This window comes from Mixophyes fleayi, chromosome 5, assembly GCF_038048845.1.
Source record: "Mixophyes fleayi isolate aMixFle1 chromosome 5, aMixFle1.hap1, whole genome shotgun sequence".
Lineage (NCBI taxonomy): Eukaryota > Metazoa > Chordata > Amphibia > Anura > Limnodynastidae > Mixophyes > Mixophyes fleayi.
This window is the reverse complement of record NC_134406.1, coordinates 12021100-12040623: the sequence shown is the minus strand read 5'-3', so window position 1 is coordinate 12040623 and position 19524 is coordinate 12021100. Positions and strand designations below refer to the sequence as shown.

Below are 19524 nucleotides of genomic sequence, written 5' to 3'. Positions count from 1 at the left end.
TGTGGGGAACTGGCCGGTAAATGAGTGTGATGTGAGAGCAACTATATCAAAATCAGTAGCATCATTATCAGGCATTGCGGAAGATTCGTCTGGTAGCTGACCGCTGTCAGCCTGTATGTGTCATTATATCGTCTGACTGCACCAACAGGGTACGTTAAAGCCAGGAGTGATCCGGTCACTGAGAGCCAAACGACTGTATCTCATCGGATTTGGCCATCCATGTATATATGTACATACATACATATACATATACATATATATATACACATACACACCACACATATACACACACATATACACACACGTGTGTCTTTGTGTCTATATGTATATATAAAGTTAGACTATGGTGTACAAGGCACTTGGAGAGGACGTATCTGTGTCACCATACACCTTAAGAGCAGCACTTATTTACTTTTTGTTTTTCAGACATATTGTACAATATAATTGGCGTTTCCTCTCACTCTGCACTAAATCTCTGTGAGCAGTAAACACACAGGCTCAGAGTATTGTGTAATAACCATTGCTGTTGAGCCACCGTTCTCTACACAGAACTGAAACAAAACTTGTCAACTAGAAAATTCCCAAAAGCAGTAAATCATTTCTGCTGTTTAGTAATAATGTCATAGACATAATCAGTAAGCTCCATCTCCTACTGTCACTGTGAAGAGCACTGATTTACTGTTTAATGAGTAATTGACATGTTCTACACACAGACCTGATCACCAAATTGCTTAGTTCAGTCACTGTGGGGAGCGCAGCTCAGTAGTTCACGTCCTATAACCTCACCTGTCCTCACAGCCTTTTCAATCCCACCATCCATGATACATAGGAGAAGCCACATATCTTAAACATTTAACCTTCTGATACACGTGTTCCTCTATATATCGCTCACCTTGAAAGAGGTATGTTGTTCCATGTGACGCAGAAGCTGTGGTTTTTGGATTGCAAGTAAAGTCACATATCGTGCATTTAAATTGCTTCCCTGCAGTAAATACATTGTAAAATGTTTGGTGAGAACACTTTACAGCAATCGCCGTAACACAAAATGCAAAGCATCACTTATCTGTGTGGTGAGCGGATCGTCGCTCCTACTGGCGGCACAGGGAAAGCTTTAGTATACTATAGGATAAGCTTTACTATAACCAGCTGTACTCTCCTGATCAAAACTATGAGCTAAAGGTTTACTATGTACATCATTAAAATAAAGAGGTAATTGCATGTATATAATTGTTGTCTCACTTTTAAAACCCGGGATGGTAAATGTTACAATAACGCGGCTACAGAAAGGCACTAAGGCAGCTGCAGCGATCTCATTGCTGATATTTTAGATATATGGCCCTTATTAGCCCCCAGGCAAATTGGGGCAGTAATACTCACTAACAATAACTAATAATAATAATAATAAACAATAACTAATAATAATAATAATAATAAAACTGAACAATAAATTTAGCTTCATTTTCCATATGGGACTAGTTCACATTAGCGGTTCAGCAGTTTTAGTGATCACCTAAATACAAAGTCATGTCATTCTCCAAATGCCACCAGTAAGTGTGTAAAAACAAAATACAAAAAAATATGTGCGCATATGGTGGACTCTGCCAAGAGTCGCACTGCAATATCCAGGGCGCTGCTTTCCTGGCTCGTGAGCAGCGCCCAGGAGTGAGTATAATGTACAATGCAGGACATCTCAGAGAGCATTCAGAGCGCGCTCGTCTTCAATGCTCTCTGCCAAGCAAATCAAGCATAGAAAAACACAGATTATATTGTACACTTACATTGTGCATCATGCAAATCATGTTCGCTGTAAATTTTATTCTTTGCAATTGAAGATCTACCCCCCCCACCTTTCATCTAACCGCTCTCCTTCTGGTAGCTGATTGGCCGGGCAGACTGGTTACCCAGGCTGCCAGGGAAACACCCCCCTGGCCAGGCTCCGTTTATGGCTTTTTCACACTGCTGACATCACTTCATGTGAAGTTTAAAGTAACCCACTCCTCTGATATGAAGAACTACACAGCCACCTCTTCTCTCTGTGTGTTTTATAAAGCGACATAAAGCATAGAGACTAACGATCAGTAAATACAGCACTAGGACTTTATAGGATTCCTCTGAAAGTAACCCTGGACCTATGTACTCACCATCAGCCGTATGAAGGAGTTTGTGGGACTTCAATGTTCCTTTGGATTTGAACTTCTTGCCGCACAAGTCGCACAGGTGAGTTTTCTCCGTGCTGTGGCGGTTCATGTGCGCTTTCAGGTTACTCTTGCTGCGAGTGGCGTAGTCGCACACTGTGCATTTAAAAGGCTTCAGACCTTCAGAATAAAGGTGGGCAACGTTAGCTCTGTGCTAGGTAATTAAAAACAATCCTGATTTTTTTTAATATACACACTGTTTCAATGGTTGCCATTTATTAAAATATCTTAGCAATAATGTATAGAATACCTGCGTCACACACCAGAGTAATTTGGGAAACAGAACAATGGGTGAAGAAAGGTTTCATTAAGCAGGATAGACAGGACTGTGTTACACTGCATCATACAGATAAGATTTATTCAGAGTAAAAAGACCAAAAGACCAATGTTTTGCAGAAAATGCAATAAAGGGCAAAAAGTCATCTTGTTCTAAATAAATACTTTTTATCTGCATGATTCCAGTGTGACACAGTGCTGTCTACTGTGGGTTGTGTTGGCTGCACGACCCCGGGATCACCTAGCCGAAAAACTTCTGGACATTGAGAAAAGATTCAACCAAACATAAGTGACCTTTCTGGACTGCAGTTCCCCTCCAATAAGACAGATCTAGAAATTACAGATGAATTAATGTAAATAAGGCAACTTGGAGGATTCTCAAAGATACAATTTACTACATTACCTTTTTATACTATTATGATGTATTTGTGTTTTGCATGTGTGTGAGTTGGCAGGAGGATATTCTGTATAGCGGAGGGTCGGCAGTGACCACAATGATTGTGCTATTACTGGAGATGCTCACTGACCCCTGTTGAACTGGTTTTGGATCTGGATTAGCTTGTGTTTTGGTTTGGCAAAACCGCCCTCGTGCGATTTGGTTTTGGTTTTTTTTTAGAAAAAATCCTAAAATATGCTAAAATCACATAACTTTGCTCTTTTCCCCCCCCCCCTACATTATTATTAACCTCAATAAACATACATTTCAAGTCATTTGCAGTCAATTTTGACCACCTCACAGGTCACAATATTATTTTCATCCACTTTCGGACAAATACTGCAGCGACCTGGCTGGATGGTAAGCGACAGAGCAATGACTCAAACACACGGCAGTTCCTAGCACATCTAGGACACATTGGCACACAGCAGTGGCAGAAAAGAAAAGTGGGGGTCTGTCCTCCCTCCCACCTACCGTGATGTTGGATCTCAAAAAGGAATCCAAAAATCACAAGATCCAACGACGTAACAATGACATTTTGCCTCGTTTTCATATGCGAAAAAGTGCGAAGGTATCGAGCCGGCTCGGCTAGGTACTTGGATCTGCTATGTTCGGGTATATTCGGTTCTCAGGAAACCGAGCTTGAGCATCTCTAGCTATTACAGTATAAATACTAGAAAACAAGGGTGCCTTTCATATCATTATTCTGTGCTGTTGGATGACCCTGCTCCTTCTCCTATCTAAAGCTGACCATACATGGAATTAGCCTCCTGTTCGACCCGGGGGAAAAGTGACAAGATCATCATTTAATTGGCAAAACAACTGGATTGTCAAATCAAACTAGATCCAGTTGTTGGGCTCGTTCAGACCATGTGTCTGGAGTGCGTCGGGCTCCACATTTCCTATAATAATCCTATAATTTTGACAATCCAATTATCGTCCATCAGCGCCTCTTTAGACCGCACAAACTACAATATCAGGCTCCTCACATCATAAAACTGCCCGTTACCTGCAGACCTGAACTCACAGTTACATGAGTGGACATAATACTGCCTCCCACAAGACGCGGGGACTTATCTCCTGACATAATGCAGTGAGCATTCTGGTTATCTAAATGGCTATAGGTTATCCTATTCACAGCTACTTCAAAACTGGGGACAAACAGACAAGCAGGAGATTAACAATAATACATAAAAATCAGATTTGACCGTGTTCACCATTTTCCAACCTCCTTTTGTATTTATCAAACGTAAATCATAAAAGATGAGTGCAAGACAGTATTTTTCTAGAATTTTTGTTGGTTCTATAAAGGTGTTACAAAGTCTGCTTTCGGAGTTTGGCAGCCTATAGAGCTATTGTCTTGTCCTATAATCACCTCACATTGACCCCCTGTTACTCTTACTCATGTGCACAGGGGTGTAGTAATAAAGCTTGCAGCAGTTATAACTGTTATAGGGTACTAAGCTTCTGGGATCTAGTCTGCACCAGGTATGGGACTCTCTCTAATAAAGTTACCGGTGACAGATTCTCTTTACTACCTTATCCTATTATCTGCATTTCAAAACCCTCAGTCCTGCTGGCTGTCACTGCTCTGACCCTGGAGAATACAGGCATCATAGAGCACAGGAGTGGGGTGAGGACAATACTGCAGTAGCACTTGGGGCAGAGGGAAGCGATCCCAGAGGTTCTACTAGTTTAAAGAGTGAGATTTTAGGTATAAACCCCCCCCCCCCCCCCCCCGAAAAACAAGAATAGTTATTCTTTTATCCAACATTCCTACATATCCAGCTTTCTTTACATCGAAAAAACCAATATACATTATGACAATACCTTCGTGCGCCCATATATGCCGCTGCAGATCTGAGCCGTTCTTCATGAAGTATGAGTCACAATACGGGCACTTAGCTGCTCTTTTCCCTATCAGACCTTTAATTTGAACCTTGCGACCAAGGACCTCCGAAATTGAACTTGCAGAGACATCTACGTGGAGGAAATTTTAGAGAAAAGTCAATATAGTTTCAATATTGGACTGAAAGCTTCCTAGGCTGCTTAACAGGGCTGTGCTTTAAATCCCTCACAAAGAAAGTTTCATCTAGATGGATGTACAGGTCTTCTATATCGCTTTATAAGGAAGACAAACTTTTGTAGTATAACAAACAAACAAACGCAGAAGGCAAACAGACTCTGACTTCAGACCCGAGCGCTCAGAGCAGTTTATGGCACAGAGTGAGCCCTTTCTTCTGGTCTGTGCAATAATACAGCTCTATGAGGCTTTTGCAGTGAAATCTGAAGTATCCATTTGCCTTTTACATTTGCTTGTTATACTTGAAAAGAAGATCAATAAGACTTAACAGCACACCGGATGGATTGCACCAGGTGGTGTGGTGTGCGGTAAGTGAAACACCACCTATAGTTTAATATCCCAGGTAGCATTTGGTAGTAATAAATAAATGCTTTCCGCTGTCAGCAATAGACACTTGTATCAGCGAGACGGTAATTAGGTAATAGATGTATCTGTGTGCTGCTTGTATTACTGGGAAACCATCATTTAAATCAACAGGATTTCTGAACACAAATCTATCTAGTTAGTACATTTCATCCTTCCTGCCTTAAAAAGTAACGAGTGAGATCAGAATAAAATCATACTCCCATTTTCCCCTTATATAACCACACTGAATATTTAGAACAGTCCTTCTATCCCTTATACTCATTGGGATTCCCTATTTTCGTGAAAGTAAAACTTAATAAAGCATTTGTTCCCTATTTAGTCTACTTTTCCTGTATGTTACAATTAAAAGAATAGTTGATTCCAATATGTTCCCAAAAGAAAATCCTGTTTTTTCCCAAAAAAAGAAAAGACAATCTGCTTGGCTACAGTAAAAAGTGGTTGTATCCCAAGAATACGAGAATGGTTTTGGTCCTGTGGGGGTTAATCCATTCTTGTCCACAAATGGTTTTATCGTGGATCTATCCTGAATTATGTTTAAACTGTGTGTGATTGGTTGGAGTAAACTAGCATATTAAAATCGGTGGTAATCGTATAAACGATTACCACAATTCCGACAGGGGCAATTCCTACAAAAAAAACAAAATAATTAAAACCCGAATATAAAATAAAGAACTGTTCGGCAGTGCAGGGTTACGTCATTGCGACGGCTGTCAATATAAATTTAAAGCGGTAATGTGGGGAGCCCTAAAGTTAAGTGCGTAAACACTTAAGCACACATTGCCGCTTTAAATTTTGATTGACAGCCGTCGCGATGACGTAACCCTGCACTGCCAAACAGTTCTTCAATCGGAATGGCTTGATTTCAGCATTGTGCTTCCATCGGTGATCTCCAGCGTTGGGTTATAGGTAAGTCTCTTTATTTTACATTCGGATTTTAATTATTTCGGTTTGTTTTGTTGGAATTGTCCCTGTCGGAATTGTCAACATAGATAATTCATATCCAACCCATTAAAATTAATATTTAAAAAAAGACCACAAAACTACAATAGCAGCAACTGTTATCTATGGTTCGTTCTGGTGTATGAACGGCAATATTAGGTTTAACCAACATCATGTATGTGTTCTCTGTGTGTCTATTCCTTATATACATTAAGAACTAACGCATTTCACTTTTGCCATCTGATGTAGAGAATATTTTTTTTCAGACATCTACACATATTTACTAAACTGCGGGTTTAAAAATGTGGAGATGTTGCCTATAGCAACCAATCAGATTCTAGCTGTCATTTTGTAGAGTGCACTAAATAAATGATAATTAGAATCTGATTGGTTGCTATAGGCAACATCTCCACTTTTTCAAACCCGCAGTTTAGTAAATCTAGCCCCTAGAATCATACATTTTCAATAGACTTATTTTCAGAGGTGACAGTTTCACCATGAATAAAAACAATCAACACACAGGCAAATCATTATGTCATGTATTAAAGACATATGTGTAATTTTAAGTGGGCACAGATTTATATATACATTTTACATCTGACTATTGTGATTTAATTTCGGATGAAATGTCTCGCCAACATTATAACATATCCCATATTACATAGGCTATTTCCTCACCAGGGTGGTTTGCTTTGATATGTGATTTTATAAGACGATCGTCTGAAAACGACTTTTCACAGGCAGGGCAAGAGTAAGTCTTTTTGTCCTATAAAAAAAGAACCCAAAAGAGAAAACAAGAAGACAATCAATACATTTACAGAATAATTGTGACTTATGAGCCGGTAAAGGCAAACTATTGATCAGCCAATGATGTGATTGATGAAGCCGTGTTTTACTGCAAGACTTTGTTGCACGTTGACAAAAATCTGTTTAGCTTGCTCCCCCAGCAGACATAAGGAATAAATCCATCTTAAATGAAATACAATACAAATGTTGAGGTTGTTAAGCATTGTATAATACTGCACAATATGCAAATAAAATAACACACACAATAAGGGCATTATAAATGTAGAATACAAAGTAATAAGATTGAGAACGCAGGAACTATACGGATCATGAATTCCTATAAGAAAACAAAAAGAAAAGAAAAAAAAATAGAATTTATTTTCCCCATCCACCCTACGTTTTAAAGGGGAGATGCAATTAGACGCGTACTGTTCAGGGGAGACACACAGCGACGAACTGAATCTCTGCCTATGAGGTAAACGTGATAATAATGTATTATTGAAAAGGATATATCATATTATATTACAGTTTCAGTTCAATAGTTTTCTATTCTCCATCCAAATATAGGTGTTCTTCCACCGGGGCATCCACCATTATCAATGTTTGACCACAAAGAACCCTGGAGAACTGGAACCATGTACTACAAATGTTAAAGGTGTTGAGTGCGAGGTGTACCGTGTTAGTGAAGATGCCAAGTGATTGGATGGGGTCAGCCAACCAATCCGGTGCTGCCTTCACCCACATCATTTTGTTGTTCATCAAAGAGGTTTATATGAAATGTTATTTTATTTTTTTATTATTAACTTTATATAAGTAATATGCCTGTCACCTAGGAAGGGTTTTTGGAAACTGGATAATGGATGTTATGTAGTATATGTACCAGGCAGGTCTCAGGTTCGGCATTGGTGAAAGGAAATGTCTAGTTTGGGGGCTTTTGACAAATGCTTCTTAGCTCAAACAGCTAGGTTTAGGAAAACATTTTCTAACAATGATATAAATATATTTTTATTATGTTTTTAATTTGAAGTCTTTGATTTGAGGTAAAACAGAAAACTGCCTGTGATACACAAAAATGATACATTAAAATATGATAAATAGAATCAAAACTGTGTTGTTTTCTAAATAATTACTTTGCAACATTCAATTATTATCATTAATTTAACAAAATGTATTCAATTACAATTTGCTGTTACATGACTTTGTATATACCATAAAAATATAACAGTACTTGCAATTGAACAGTTACCTGTTGACCTACGCAATGCGGCACAGCTACAGTTCTCTAAAGTATAAGTTCAAAGTTTCCTTTTGAAATAGAATTATTGTTGTGCAGAGATTCTACAATGAAAGCTCTCTCCCTTACAACCTCCTTGGTGCGGTTCCACAAAACCAGAAACACTCACGGGCTGCGGAATCGGCTTCAAAGGACTTCAATCAATGCAGAGATTTCTTCCAGGTGAGACAGTTAACATCAAAGTCCATGGAATAGAAACTGTCAGAATCTCTTTCCTCGGCTGTCCAGCGTATAATCTTCAAAAACGGCAACTTAATCTGTCTCCAGCAAATTAAACTTGCCAGCGTGTGATATAACTTGGTGCGCACCCCCTCCCCCCAGCTGAACTACAACCTGTATGGATTTTGCTCAGACACAGTATGTACGGTACTCCGTTTTTACATTTCCTTGTAACAGACTATAATTGTTTCTTACAGGGCATCATACACGGCTAAATCCGATCAACCTCAAATAAATCAGTTTTCTCCAGCAAAAAATAAAAAAGTATATTTTTCAGCATATCAGTGGAGACTGTACTTCACAAAGCCTACAATTCCTTGTAGCGTGTCTGAGTAATACGGCAATATCGGTGCTATACTGACAAGGCTGAGAAGCACTAGTCATTCCCTGCATGATATATAGAGCTGGCCAATATGTGAACATATTTTATACCTGTATGGTTACTTGTATTTTCATCCATTATTTTAACTCCTGCTACATAAAGCATAAGATATTGATATGAATAACGTAGTGGGGGGGTCATTTATTAATTCAACATGTTTTCTGTACCGTAATTGCAATAAACGTGCACAAAAACACATTGCGTGAGGCTCCGTAATTGAATCCCCACCTTAAGAATCAATTGCCAGCCAGAATAGTAGGAATCCCCAGTCTATTTTCTACGCACCTCTACGGGGTGGTAAAAAAAAAACGAGCGCCGATTTATGCAAACTCTCCGACCCGAGGTGTCCCCGTGGACATTCTGGAGACACTTTGCGGAAAATTGAACCCCCTCCTTATTAGAGATGCCGACTTTCCAGCTGGACAAAACAGCCACCTGAGGTTTTACATTCCCTCTCCTCCATTTATTAGGATAGAATTAGACATAAACAATGGTGTTACTTTTCAACTATGTGACCCAGCGCTCTGCAAAGCGATCAACCCTTAGTGCTACATAGGAGCGGATGTCTGCCGCTTTCCAAGCACAAAGAGGCAGAATAGTGAATAGATGCTTGCAGATCACCTTATAATCAATGGAGAATATTTATAACATAATATGGTAGTGGACAACAAAGTAGCCCTTTTATCCAAATTCCAAATAGTGCAAGCAATAAAAGAATGAAACTACAGATCACCTCCTCGCCTATTTAGTTTAAGTCGTTGCTTAATAACATTCTACCTTATTCAGGTGTCAGGAAAGTGTGGGCTCCTGCCTTTCCGAAATAACTTGAAATATGAGGCGAAGGGGAGGAGGATTGAATATCACACATGGTACAACCTTTGAAAAAGTGAGGCAAACTGACCAATCCACAATGCGAGTAATGTGCCCATCAATGCCAATTCTTCAGGTAGGCAACAAGACCATCGCTCCGCACATGTTCTCTCCCCACTACTGTTCTTAGATTCATGCCAATATTATTGCTAGAAGTGATTCTTCTCTAAGTTCCTTTTATTCAGCAGGGTCTCCTCCTCCGATACATCTTCTGTATTTCATTTGCAGAACTCCCGTTGTGCTTACAATGAAAAGCAATTTCACTACTTTCCTTAGCTCTAACCTAGGCAAACCTCTGAGAGCGCAGCATGCTGCCCCCTTTTTGAACCTATTCCAACAACGCAGGGCACAGCTGCAACCTAACGGCAGGGAGGCTGAATAATTGCACGCATTAAAAGTTTTAACGCTATCTATAAATATAGATCAGTGTACACTATTCCCTGTGGAACGCACACCTGGAATTCTAGCTATACATCATTACCGGCAACGATGCTCATTTTCTATAACACAACGAGGCCTTGCCTGAAACATTAATGACATGGATGGGCGGATAATCTGTCACAAGCAGGCACGTTTGGGAAGAAGGCCTTCATTATTTTATCTAGTCAACTTCTATTCACCTACAGAATTCTTCGCCATATTCATACAGTCTTTTCCTCCCAACACGTGCTTAATTAAAAGCCTGGCTTTGATCTTCAGTCCATCCTATTGATTACTGCAAGCACAGAAACGGCTACAAACATACAGCAGATACTGCTACAAATTTACTCTGAAATGTAACTATTGGGACAGACGTGGAAATGCTGGATTAATTAAATCCTGGGTTTACATGTGAGGGATTTGTGTGTTATTTGCAGAATTTTCAACAGATTTAGACTATTGTATACGAAAATGTTTGAGAGGTCTACCGTGCCACTCTATGATCTACAGCCTATATTTGTGTTTTTGGGGTTTCACCAAAAAAGCCCAAAAAGGTATAAAAATTGTGATATGAATTCAAAACATTGGCGCTCACCCTCACACAATATCCATTCATAAATTACACATATCACAAAAGACCACAACAATTCTAAGTGATAGATATGATGCCATAACATAGATAATCTCAATAAACAATGAACAATAATCCAAAATGTCTACGATCAAAAACTTTCATTTCAACCAAAACGTCCATCAAGTTTTAGGTTTCCTGTTCTTCCACTTTGTTAATTCTTGAGGACATACATCCAATTTTTCCTCAAAAAGAGAAACAAAAACACAAGAAAAAATAGTGTAGTATGTTCATATAAATCATTTCATCGCCCCGTACAAAACTTTACACTTATGTGGATTTTTAGAATGGATCTCCCATTCACCACAGATGTAAAGAAAATCCAGTGTGCAAACAGACTTCAACCTTTAGAACTGATCCGGAGAGACCAAATTCCAAAGAAGAAAAGAAGAGAAAAGAAAATGCTAAGGATAAAAAATTATATAATCCAAAGATCAAAAGTCCGAAGGGGCTTAATTAAAAGCCTGGCTTTGATCTTCAGTCAATCCTATTGATTACTGCAACCACAGACATGGCTACAAACATACAGACTGCTGGGACAGACGTGGAAATGTTGGGTTAATGAGATCCTGGGTTTACATGTGAGAGTCGTGTGTGTTGTTTGCTGAATTTTCAACAGATTAGATGATGTTCTCCACTAGTCAGTGTATTTTCTCAGACACTGTCAAAGTCATTTCTCTTTTTATCAACTGTCCTATATTGCTATCCCTGATCTGTTTCTAGAAATCATCCTCCACAGAAATGAATACATGTTGTCACCAACAAATAAAAAATTGATTAAGGGTGGGTGATACTATTGAGTTTTTCCTAGAGAGGGGGTCACAAAAAGCAGAGTTTCTGCTCTGACAAGTGTAAAGAAAAAAAAAAGCTGCAAGAACAGAATTTTCTCCTATACGTTACACAAGTGATTAAACGGCTTCTGAAAACTCACTTGGATACTTATATGTACAACTTTCCGGACAGTGTTTGTCCAGCCAGCAGGAATAAAGATCTGAAATATTGAAATAAAGTTGATAATCTATTATTCTGCTGTGTGAAAAGCTCACAAGTGACACAATGCTCACTGCTCCGTTAAACAGCTGCATGCAGCGTTCAGGGCCAGCAGCAAAACCAGCTTATCCACAGCAGTTTATCCTATTTCCCCTGCACGGCCAAACCAGTGAATAAACAGCTGCTGGAGAATGGTTTAGATACTATATAGGCTGTGTGGAGTGATTTCTTGACAGCTTTTCCCCCAGCTGTCTTTCTTAGTGTAAAAAGCCCACATGCGAGTAATGTTAAATGAGCTGTTAAGCACTTGTTAAAGCGCAGATACCATTGTTTCTATTTAATCTAGTACAAGGCCTAATAAAAGATAAGCGTAAGAGAAAAAAAAATTGTTTTTTTTTATGCTAGACACTATTTGATGGTAATTTGAGACAATTTGGAACTGAAGGTAGATTGTAAGTATTAATTTACAGTGCTTTAGACTTTATGTAGAATTATCTATGAAGCACATATTTTCTTCCTCCTGTAGTTATGGAAACAGTATATTGTCATTCAAACAGTGCAGTACATGTTTGTCTCATACTCTACAGACTCGGAAGAGAAAACTACTGAAAAAAAAAATCTTGGGCAAGACATTTTTAGGAGTACAATAAACTCACAATGTCACTTTAGCCCTATAAACGTGTACAAAAAATAATGTCGGAACATGCACAGCATATAACATGGGATAACTTTATTTAAGACTAAAAATAGATTTGGTTTGAATTTGAGGAGGTAAAATAGAACAAAAAAAAAAAGAGGATTTATGTACTTACGTTAAATCCGTTTCTCTGATTCCGTCTGGGGGACACTGCTTACCATAAGTTGTGGAGGGGAGCACGGGAGTTGGCACCTAGCTAGTTAAGTTTTAGCACTGCTGACAGACCCCTCCCTCTACAATCCCCCTGCCCCTTCCTGTTCAGTTAATTAAAAAGCCCAAGGAGAAAAGGCCAATCAAACAAGAGCACACAGAGGAAAAGCAGAAGGGAGGGATCGCAGTGTCCCCCAGACAGAATCAGAGAAACGGATTTAACGTAAGTACATAAATCCTCTTTTCTCTTTCATCCAGTCTGGGGGACACTGCTTACCATGGGGATGTTCTAAAGCAGCCCCCTAAGGGTGGGACCACTCTGAAAGCCCCGCTCGTAGAGCACTATGAGCGAAATTTGCATCCGCAGATGCAAAAACATTAAACTGATAAAATTTTGTAAAGGTGTGGACAGAGGACCAGATGGCTGCCCTGCAAAGCTGGTCTGCAGAAGCCCCATTCTCGCTGCCCACGACGCCCTACCGATCTGGTAGAATGGGCCGTAAGTTTCTCCGGCACAGGACGGTTAGCCTTTATGTAAGCTTGCTTAATGGTTGCCGTAATCCATCTTGCAATGGATTGTTTTGAGGCTGGCCAGACTCTTTTATTAGCATCATAAAGAACAAACAGAGAATCTGTACGTCTGATCTGAGAAATTCTTTTGACATAAATGCGGAGAGCCCTAACCACATCTAACTTTTCCATAGACTGTTGATCAGAATGGGAAGTAGATGAAAAGACCGGAACTACAATTTCCTGGTTCAGATGGAAAGCCGAAACTACTTTTGGAACGAAGGAAGGGAGGGTTCTCAACACCGCTCTGTCCTCGTGGGAAACCAGATACGGTTCCCGGCAAGACAGAGCTCCTAATTCTGAAACCCTACATGCAGATGCAATAGCTAAAAGAAAGACGACCTTCCAGGTCAGACATCTAAAATCTGCTGTAGGTAATGGCTCAAAAGGAGGCCCTTTAAGCATATCCAGTAGCAGGTTAAGATCCCATGGTGCTGTAGGCGGAACGTAAGGAGGCTGAATATGTAAAACTCCCTGGAGAAAAGTCCTGACGTCTGGCAAGTCCGCTAACTTCAGGTGAAAGAAAACAGAAAGCGCTGAAACCTGAACTCTTAATGAACATAAACGGAGCCCTGCTTCCAGCCCATCCTGAAGAAAAGCCAATAAGCGAGGGAGTCGAAAGGAAGATGTGTGACAGAACCTATTTTCGCACCATCTAATATAGGCTCGCAAGATACGATGATAGATGCGAGCCGAAACCGGTTTTCGAGTTCGCAGCATAGTGTTCACTACACTGGGGGAAAGACCCTTAGCTCTCCAGAGGCTAGCTTCAACCTCCATGCCGTTAAACTGAGCTGAGGTAAATTTTGGTGACGAAAGAGACCTTGGAGAAGAAGGTCGTCTCGTGACGGAAGACGATATCCTTGACCTACCGCCATGGATATTATGTCTGCGTACCACACTCGACGCGGCCATGAGGGAGCTATTAGAATCACCGGCCGACCGCCTTGCCTCACTCGTCTGAGTACTCGAGGAAGCATGGGAATCGGGGGAAACAGATAACCCAACCTGAATTCCCATGACATGGACATCACGTCCACCGCTACCGCTAAGGGGTCTCTTGCCCTTGCGCAAAACCTGGGAACTTTTGTGTTGTGTCTGGAGGCCATGAGATCTATATCCGGAAGACCCCACCTCTGAACTAGAGACTGAAATACTTCCGGGTGGATGGACCACTCCCCTGGCATCATCGCGTTGCGACTGAGGTAATCGGCCTCCCAATTTTTTATTCCTGGAATGAACACCGCCGATATTGCTGGAACATACTGTTCTGCCCAAAGGAATATCTGAGCTGCCACACGCATTGCAGCTGCACTCCTGGTTCCTCCCTGTCTGTTGACATATGCCACAGCCGTGGCATTGTCAGACTGGACTCTGACTGGGTGGCCAAGAAGAAGAGTCTGGGCCCCCCGGAGAGCTAAAAGAATTGCCTTCAACTCTAATGTGTTGATTGATAAGGTTGACTCCTTAACCGACCAGAGCCCCTGGTACCTGAGGTGCAGGACTACCGCCCCCAACCTCTCAGGCTGGCGTCTGTTGTGGCTATGATCCATGACCATGGAGCAAAGGACTTGCCCACCGACATGTGATCCTGATTCAGCCACCAATAGAGCGATTCTCTCGCCCCCAGAGACAGCGAGATCCTCTGGAGATCCAAACGTAGGTGGGATCCTGACCATTTTGTCAACAGATTCCACTGGAAGCACCGAGAATGACCTCGACCGAAGGGGATGGTCTCGAAGGAGGCCACCATCTTTCCCAGCAGCCGCATGCACAAGTGAATTGAGGGGCTGGGAGAAGACAAGACCTGAGATGTTATACTCCGAATTGAACTGATCTTCTCCGCAGGCAGGAACACCTTTTGCTGACTGGTGTCCATGACGAGCCCTAGGAAAACCATGCGTTGACACGGCACCACCTGGGATTTCTTTAAGTTTATCAGCCACCCATGGCTCTCGAGAACCGCCAAGGTGAGGAATAAGTGCTGACGTTAGCAAATCTCTGAGGAGGATTTGATGAGCAGGTCGTCCAAATAAGGCACTACCTGAACTCCCTTTAGGTGAAGACACGCTGCCATCACTGACATGATCTTCGTGAAGACCCTGGGGAGCTGTGGAGAGGCCGAAGGGAAAAGCCCGAAACTGATAGTGGGAGGCCCCCACTGTGAATCATAGGAGGGACTGATGGTGGCTCCAAATGGGAACGTGGAGGAATGCGTTCTTTATGTCTATGGAAGCCATAAACTGATCCTTCTCTAAGCCATTTATTACCGACCTCAGGGATTCCATCTGAAATCTGTCCACCTGTAAGTGCACATTGAGGTTCTTTAGGTTTAAAATGGGTCGTAAGGACCCTTCCGGCTTCTTGACCAGAAACAGATTTGAATAAAACCCCTGTCCCTTCTGGTTGTCTGGGACCCTGCAGATGACTCTTTGCGAAAGAAGAGAGGCGACACAGTCCTCTATTGCCTGTCTTCTTGTTGGTTCTCGGGGTAGCGGGGTTACAAAGAAACGATGTGGTACCCGGACCCAGCAGGTCTATCATGTACCCCCTTGATACAATGCCCCGAATCCAAGGGTCTTGGTATGACGCTGCCCATTGTTACTGAAACAAAGACAGACGTCCCCCCACTTGCGCCACCTCGAGCCGAGTAGAGTGGTCGTCAGGACGCAGGCTTCTCCTGGGTCTTGGAGACCTGGCGCCTAGCTGCAAACGAGGATCTACCCCTGACAGAGGAGCCTCGAGCATTAGGTTGTCTACCTCTAAATGACTGTCCTCTAGGCAAGGAGGTCACCCTAAAGGGCTGACGAAAGGAGCTGAACCTTGGGGTCCGGCTCCTACTTGAGAATACAGGCAAAGAAGTGCTTTTGCCCCCTGTTGCCTGGGAAATCATAGTATCCAATTCCGGGCCGAACAAACCTGCTGCTGAAAAGGGAATGGTTTCAACTGACTTTTTTTGATTCTGAATCTCCTTCCCAGGATTTGAGCCATAACGTTCTTCTTGCTGAAATAGATGCAGCCTGAATAGAGGAGGACACAGATGCTGTATTCTAGGCCGCCTCATAAAGGTACCCTGATGCCTCTTTCAAATGTAAAGCCAGGGGAAGTAAATCAGAGTCCTGTAAAGCCTCTGCCAGTTGGTCTGCCCATGCTTCCATGGCTCTAGCAACCCAAGCTGAAGCAAATGTGGGTCTAAAGGAAGAACCTCCTGCCACAAATATAGATTTTAGCTGGGATTCCACTCTGCGATCAGTGGCATCCTGCAGAGTTTTTGAACCCGGGACTGGTAGTAAAGTGTGTGTGGCCAAACGGGCTACTGGAATATCCACTTTAGGAACACCCTCCCAGCGAGCCACGTCTTCCTCCTGCAATGGATACAGGGAACAGAACCTCCTGGGAACAGAGAACCTTCTTTCAGGCTGTTTCCAGGCTTCCTCTGCAATATCTCCGAGTTCTACAGAAGGGGGAAAACGGATAACCTTCCTTTTGGCCTTCTTAAACAGACTTCTGTCTCTACGACTAGGATCCTCCGGTTCTGAGATCTCCAACGCTTGTCTCACCGCTAAAACCAAATCATCAATAAATTGGCTTTTAGTGTTCTCTTCCTGATCCAAAGGTTGAACCTGGTCAGGGTCAGAATTTATTTCCCCCTCCTCCTCTGAAAACCCCTCAGAGTCTGAAAGGACCATAAAGGGGATTAGCGGATCTAGGCCGCTTCCTTTTAGCAGGGGGGATGTTTGGGGATTCAAGTAACTGATTTAGTTTGTCCAAACCCTTTATAAATGCTGCGGACCATGCCGGTTCTGTAGGAACAGGGGCCTGGTCCGTAAGCAATTAGGAAGGTCCTGGTATAGACGTTCCAATAGAACCTGTGGTAGCAGGGAGGCCCAACGGTGTACTAGCATTATTAGCCGCCGAGGCTGCCACACTAGATAGCAACTGAGTAGATTGTGAGATCATCTGTGCTAAAGAGGAAACCGACTGTGTCAGGGAGGCCACCCAGGCCGGTTCCTCCGTCAGTGGGGCTGGAATATGCTGGGTTTGCGCAGGGGGGACCCCTGTTTCCCAGACAGAGCAGAGCGCCAACGGGTCCTTCTGCCCACATGGTAATTTAACCTTGCATCTTGAACATGTAAAATACTTTGCCATAGGGCCCTATCCTTTATCTGTCATTTTTACAAAGGAAGGCACACCAAACACACAGAGACAGAGAGACAGAGTAAAAAAAACAAGTAATCAACTAATCTGACATAAAAGTTGTACTTGTAATTTGTTAAACAACAATATAATATATTGGCAAGTAGGAGAACTACAATATAACCCCTACTAGCCCGCTTTGCAGTCAGAGCAAATACAATAATATTGTTTAAATAAATCAGATACTTAGGCCACAGGCCAAACAGGGGAGAAGTCCAACAGCAGTGTCCTGGTGCCTGCTCCCTCTGATCTGTGTCCTTTCCCGGGCTTCTCCTTGGCACCAGACCAGGCTAGTCCAATTTTCCCTGGAGAGCAGGGGAGCTCTATGTCTTAGCTCCCCCCCCCCCCTCCTATAATGCGGTCTCTCTTCATTACAGCTGCTCCGTTTTTTTAGAAAAAAATTGGTATGTGGCAGAGTAGTGGAGACCTCAAAGGTTGAGGTCTCCGCAGCGGTTTGCACCCTGATGCCCCCTCCTATGTATGAGGGGGGATCTTGGTATGGCCCCCTTCAGTCCTTCTCGCATCCAAGATGGCCACCGGCATTTGTAATCTCCGATAACCGGTGCTCTATGCCTGCAGTGGCAGCGCCGGTTATCGGGGAGGCTCCAAGAGTGACAGCGGTCCGGAAAGACCGCTTGTCACCCTGTATCTAGGCACCCTATTTTCTCTGCCAGTGAGAGCCTCTGGCTCTCATCTGACAGAGTAGTGCCTGCGCTGCTACTCTGGGAGTGTGTTCTCTATAATAGAACACACTCCCAGGTCTGCCACCAAGGTTTCCTAACGAAAAAAGGTCTAAGTAATAGAAAAAATAAATTACATAAAATAAAATAAAATAATGCAGTAACTAAAAACACAGCCCAACTCCATGGGCACCTAAAAAAAACTGAACAGTGTCCCCCAGACTGGATGAAAGAGAAAAAAAATTCTCTTTCATCTCCACGCCACACTCCACCCTTACCTACCCTGCTTGGCTTGATGTCAATGCCCCTCCCCTGTGTAATCCACGAGGAGTGTCGGGTAGAACCACAAGACCCATCTGTGGGGCCCTCTCAGCTATAGAGAACCGAGAGTTGAAGGTTTAATTGGTTTTTATTTTTACTTTATTAAACTCCACTAAAACTATATATTTAGCTTTAGGTGGAGTTATCCTTTAAAGGGGGACTGAAGTCAAACATATATTTGCAAATACGTTACAAAATTTCCCTTAAAACATTTTTCAGATTAGCCATGGGATTTTCTTGTTCCCTGATCTGTTAATTAAAAACTTCTTCTTGATGTGCTACAAAAACGCTGCATCTCTCCTGAAGAGACAACGAAACAACAAGATATAGTAGAGGTGAAAGATTCGCTATATTAGAACACAGATTTTCGTGCACTTACCAGCTCTGTGTGCACTTTCAGATGGGCTTGTAGCTTGTATTTGTCCGGACTTGAGTAGTTGCAGCCGGGTGCTGGACACTTCATGGATATATTACTGTGTTTCTGGATTACGTGACGTTTCAGGCAGTTCTTGGTGATAGAGGAATAGCTGCACTGGGAGCAGTAGTACAAATGTTCTCGTGTGTGCGTTCGGATATGCATGTCGTAATGAACCTGGTACCAGAACAGCTTACCTGTAATAAACACAAAATGCGCATATTACTCAAACAGCATTTAGGGGGAGCAGCAAACCAGTTCATCCATACCCCAAAAGTAGTTGTCCCACTATCAATCTGCAATGCGACTCCACTGAGGCTCTTGGCAGACAAACAATCGTGAGCCCCAACTTAAATGTATGACATACTGATCAGTGAATTAATAGGCTACACAGTCTCCAACAAAATGTCTACCTCCATTATAAGGGACAGAAACATTCTTTAAAGGCTTTTATCACGTTTCGACAAATTGAATTTATTAGCTAGTTCATGTCCACCTGCAACTTCTATTAAATACACTGATTTATATTTCTGACTTCCTTACTTCAACAAAGGTCTGTACGTGAGGGCGTCTCTGCTTTGTGTACCGAATGCAAAAGTATTAACAG

At 42.0% G+C, this 19524-nt stretch overlaps 1 protein-coding gene across 1 annotated transcript in view; it reads right to left on the bottom strand.

Annotated features, from left to right (window-relative positions):
* The window catches only part of ZFAT (zinc finger and AT-hook domain containing), a 109536-nt gene that overhangs the window by 44615 nt on the left and 45397 nt on the right, over positions 1-19524 (bottom strand). The window contains 6 exon segments of the mRNA XM_075211684.1: positions 893-946; positions 948-982; positions 2142-2315; positions 4738-4887; positions 6974-7061; positions 18882-19114. Of these exon segments, the coding sequence (XP_075067785.1) occupies positions 893-946; positions 948-982; positions 2142-2315; positions 4738-4887; positions 6974-7061; positions 18882-19114 (734 nt within the window).